This window comes from Grammomys surdaster, unplaced genomic scaffold (genome assembly GCF_004785775.1).
Source record: "Grammomys surdaster isolate TR1022 unplaced genomic scaffold, NIH_TR_1.0 123009, whole genome shotgun sequence".
NCBI classification, from domain to species: domain Eukaryota; kingdom Metazoa; phylum Chordata; class Mammalia; order Rodentia; family Muridae; genus Grammomys; species Grammomys surdaster.
The window spans coordinates 143,218-148,180 of NW_021618369.1; the positions used below are offsets into that span (position 1 = coordinate 143,218).

The following is a 4,963-nucleotide window of genomic DNA, read 5'->3' on the forward strand; positions in this document are numbered from 1 at the left end:
GTTCTTGGAATCAATATGCTTGAATTTTATCGAGCATTTTTGCATTGAGATACATAAAAGAAATTGGTCTGATGTTCTCTTTTTTTTGTTGAGTCTTTATGTGGTTTATATATCAGAGTAATTGTGGCTTCATATAATTAATTTGATAGTATTTCTTCTGGTTTTATTTTAAAAAATAGTTTGTGGAGTGTTGGTATTACATGTTCTTTGAAGTTCTGGTAGAATTCTGCACTAAAGCCATCTGGCCCTAGGCTGATTTTGGTTGCAAGTATTGAATGTCTTCTATTTCCTTAGGGGATATCAGCCTGTTTAGATAGTTTACCTGCTCTTGATTTAACTCAGTATGTTGTATTTGTCTAGAAAATCATCCAATTCATCTAGATTTTCCAGTTTTGTTTAGTATAGGCTTTTGTTGAAGGATTTGATGATTTTTTGAATTTTCCTAGTTTCTGTTGATATATTCCCCTTTTCATTTCTGATTTTCTTAGTTTTCATACTGTCTCTGGGCCTTTTATGTAGCTCCTCTAGAGGTTTGTTTACCTAGTAGATTTTCTCAAAGAACCAGCTCCTAGTTCTGTTGATTGTTTGTATTGTTCTCTTTGTTTCTATTTGGTTGATTTCCACACCAAGTTTGATTATTTCTTGCAGTGTACTCCTCTTGAGTATGTTTGCTTCTTTTTCTTCTAGAGTTCTCAGTTGTACAGTTAAGTTGCTAGTGTAGGATCTCCCCAGTTTCTTTTCCAGGGCACTTAGTGCTATGAATTTTCCTCTTTGCACTGCTTTCATTGTGTCCCAGAACTCAAGAAGTTCACCTGCAAAACTAAAAAATATCAAACAATCCAATCAAAAATGGGGTATAGAACTAAACAGGGAGTTCATAAAAGGAATTTTGAATGGCCAAGAAACTCTTAAAGAAATTCACAAAGTCCTTAGTGATGAGAGAATTGCCAATCAAAACATCACTGAGAATCCACATCACATCAATCAAAATGGCTAAGATACAAAATTCAAGTTACAGCACTTGTGGTAGAGAATATGGAGAAATAGGACCACTCCTCCATTGTTGGTGGGATTGCAAGGGGTTACAACCACTCTGAAAATCACTCTGGAGGTTTCCCAAAATTTGGAAAGAGTTCTGCCTAAAGACCAAGCTATATTGCTCTTCGTTATATACCTAAGAGATGTTCCACCAACCCACAGGGGCATGGCAACCCACTATGTTCATGGCAACCTTATTTGTGATAGCCAGTAGCTATAAACAAGCCAGAAGTCCCACAATGGAAGAATGGATACAGAATATGTGGTTCATTTATACTATGGAGTACTATTCAACTATTAAGGGGGACATTTCAAGTTTGCAGGCAAATAACTGGAACTAGAAAATATCATCATGAGTGAAGGAACTATGATTCAAAGGGACATACTTGTTATGTATTCACTAATAAGTGGATATTAGTTTAAAAAATACATAATATCCAGGATACAGTTCACACAAATCAAGAAGGTTATCAAGCAGGAGGGCCCAATTGAGGATGTGTCAATTCCACTTGACAGGGAGAAGAAAATAATCATGGGGGTATGGGATGAGGGAGGGAGGGACCTTGGGTGGGAGTGGGCACATGGAGGGGAAAAGAGGAACATGACTGGGTATTGTGGGACAGACAGGAATGAAGCCCTTAGGGGCAGAAGAAAGAATGGAAACAGGAATCCTCAAGAGTTATGAGGTGGTGGGACCCTTTAGTAAGTACCAGATACCTGGAAGATGAGAGATGCTCAGGACTCAAAAGGAGGGACTTAAATCAAATGCCCAACAGTGGGGAGAGGTATCATGTAGAGTCTATCTCTAGTATAAAGACAGACCATCAAGTGGAGGGACAGATTTGCCATCCCTAGTCAAAAACTCTGACCCAGTACTGTTCCTCAATGCAAGAACTGCAGGGGAAAAATGGAGAAGAGGCTGAGGGAAAGGAGTTCTAGTGACAGGCCCAAAGTGGGATCCAGCTCAACAGGACGATACAAGGCTGACACCACTATTACTGATGCTATGGTGCACTTACAGATAGGGGCTTAGCATGGATGCAGTTTGAGAGGCCCAATAAGCTGCTGAAAGAGTCAGTTACAGATACTCACTCCCAACCAATGGACAGACGCTGTCGACTCCTGTGGTTGAATTTGGGAAAGGCTGGAAGAAGTTGAGGAGGAGGGTGACCCCTTAGTAAGACCAGCAATCTCAACTAACCTGGACTCCCAAGATATCTCAGTCACAGATTCACCAACCAAGCAGCATAAAATTGCTGATATGAAGCCCCCAACACATACACAGCAGAGCACTGCCTGGTCTAGCCCCAGTGAGAAAAGAAGCACATAACCCTTGAGAGACTTGATGCCCTAGAGGTTGGGGAAGTGTGGCAAGGTGGGGGTTGAGGAGATGTGGACATCCTCTTGGAGAAGGAAGAAGAGGAATCAGATGAGTAGTAGTTGGAGGGCTATTCATAATAATATTCATGATGAAAAAGAATTTAGAATTTATGCCTAAGATACAATATACAGAAACATGAAGCTTAAGAAGAAGGAAGACAAATGTGTGGATACTTCTGTCCTTCTTAGAAAGTAGAATGAAATAATTAAAAATTATGGAGCAGAGATGTAAAGAAAGGCCATTCAAAGACTTCCTCATCTGGAGATCATCTCATATAAAGTCACCAAACACAGACACTATTTTGGATGCCAAGAAGAGCATGCTGATAGGAGCCTGATACAGCTGTCCGCTGAGAGGTTCTGCCAGAGACTGGTAAATACAGAGGGTATGCTCACAGATAACCATTGGATTGAGCACGGGGTCCCCAATGGGTTCCCCAGTGGAAGAGTTAGAGAAGGGACTGAAGGAGCAGGATGGGTTTGTAACCCCATAGAAATAACAATAATATCAATCAATCAAACCCTTCATAGCTCCCAGGGAGTAAACCACCAACCAGGGAATAGACATTGACAAACCTAAGGCTCCACCTGCATATGTAGCAGAATATGGCCCTGATGAGAAGCCCTTGGTCTTGTGAAGGCTTGATCCCCAGTCTAGGCAAATTCTGGGGTGGGAAGGTGGGAGTGGGTGGGTGGAGGAACACCTTAATTGAAGCATGAGAGGGGAGATGGGATAGGGTTTCAGGAGGGGGAACCAGGAAAAGGGATAGCATTTGAAATGAAAATAAAAAAAATTATCCAATAAAAAATGAAATAAAAAAGGATGTAGAGTTTGTCTGGTTTTGTCTCAAATGTGTAATGTCTGACACTTGATCAAATTTGAAGAATCTGACACTGAAGTACTTTATTTTAGACATATGTTAATACAGTACAACTTTGGTAAAAATACATGGCAATAATTATTTCAATTGTATATGCACAATAATGCCTAAAGAATGTGTATATTTTAACTTTTTTGTAAAGTACATGTGCCATCACCCCTAAGGTTCAATTGACTGAAAATGGAAAATAGAGATAAAGGTTTACAGAGGAAGACTCTAGGATAAAAGTTCTGGGAAATATGGGTGAGCCCTTAATCTGCTGATAGCAGTTATTAACAACTTCCACTCACAGCCTTTTGGGTGAAGAACAGATATACATTTCTTCTATTGAGGAGAAAGCTCAGTGTGAATAACATTCCTGGTTTCTCCAGTGCTCATCTGACAGCACTCATACCCTCTACAACATAGAAGAGGTTTTTTTTTTTTTTTTAATTTTTACAACCATAAGAAGCCTGTACAGCTCTTCCTTCTATACTGCAACACTATCAGGGGCCTTTGCATATTGCTCTCCAGGGAGGGCTCACCCTTCCTAATCTGAGATAAAAGCTCAGTTGTCCTGTTGCAGTGACTGCTCAGTCTCCTTAGGCTGCCTCCTCAAAATGATGTTCCCAGTTAGGCTGTTGGTGCTGTTGTTCTGGATTCCTGGTGAGGACAGAGGGAAGTGAGAAAGGAGAATGGGGAGGGAGTAAGAACTGTGAATCCCATTGCTCATTACAAATATTATGTGTGAGAAGATGGGTCTTATCCTCCAGCATGGGGCTTCTGTGGTGTATATTTGTTAGAGGGAAGTTCTAGAAGCGAACATGTGCTATATAATGAAGATTATGACATGGGTGGATAGGATGGTCTAAGTTATGCCTAGAAGGACCTTGCAGCATGCATTTCACTTTTTTTTTGGTAAGAAGGAAATTTTAGGATATAAAAAAATTGTATGTGAAAGTGAATATCACAGTTGAAATTAAAAATATTTCAAGGTTGTTCATGAAGTTTGTGCATAACTCTGTACTTCTCTCTCATTATTTCAGCTTCCAGAGGTGATGTTGTGATGACACAAACTCCAGTTTCCCTGCCTGTCAGCCTTGGAGATCAAGCCTCTATCTCTTGCAGGTCTAGTCATAACCTTGTGCATAGTGATGGATACACCTATTTAGAATGGTACCTGCAGAAGCCAGGTCAGTCGCCACAACTCCTCATCTATGAGATTTCCAAACGATTTTCTGGGGTTCCAGACAGGTTCAGTGGCAGTGGCTCAGGCACAGATTTCACACTCAAGATCAGCAGAGTGGAACCTGAGGACTTGGGAGTTTATTACTGCTTCCAAGGTACACATCTTCCTCCCACAGTGATTCAGACCCTGACAAAAACATTCATGCTTGGGGTGTCCTAGCTACCAAATGTCATTTTTGTGTGAGGGAGATGTGCTGAGGAACTCCAGGTTATTGGTTCCGCCTGAGGGCAAGTTCAGCTTGGCTACAGCTCACTGGTCATTAATTTTTGGCTTCATTGCCACAGTAATAACAATTTTGCACCTACCTCAGAGAATGGTAAACAGTTGCCATCCTAGAAGCCAGGAAAGAATGAGAAAAAAGCTCAGGGAAAACCCATTTGGATTCACTAGGCCTTGAGTGCTTTTTCACTCAATGTTACCCAGTAAAGCAGATAGG

The 4,963-nt window shown here is 40.8% G+C and overlaps 1 gene segment (V, D, J or C); it reads left to right on the top strand.

Moving 5' to 3' along the window:
• Window positions 1–3,880: 3,880 nt before the first annotated feature.
• On the top strand, window positions 3,881–4,686 carry LOC114636209. The segment is given in 2 exon segments: window positions 3,881–3,944; window positions 4,325–4,686. Coding segments are annotated over 2 exon segments (408 nt in total).
• Window positions 4,687–4,963: the final 277 nt, after the last annotated feature.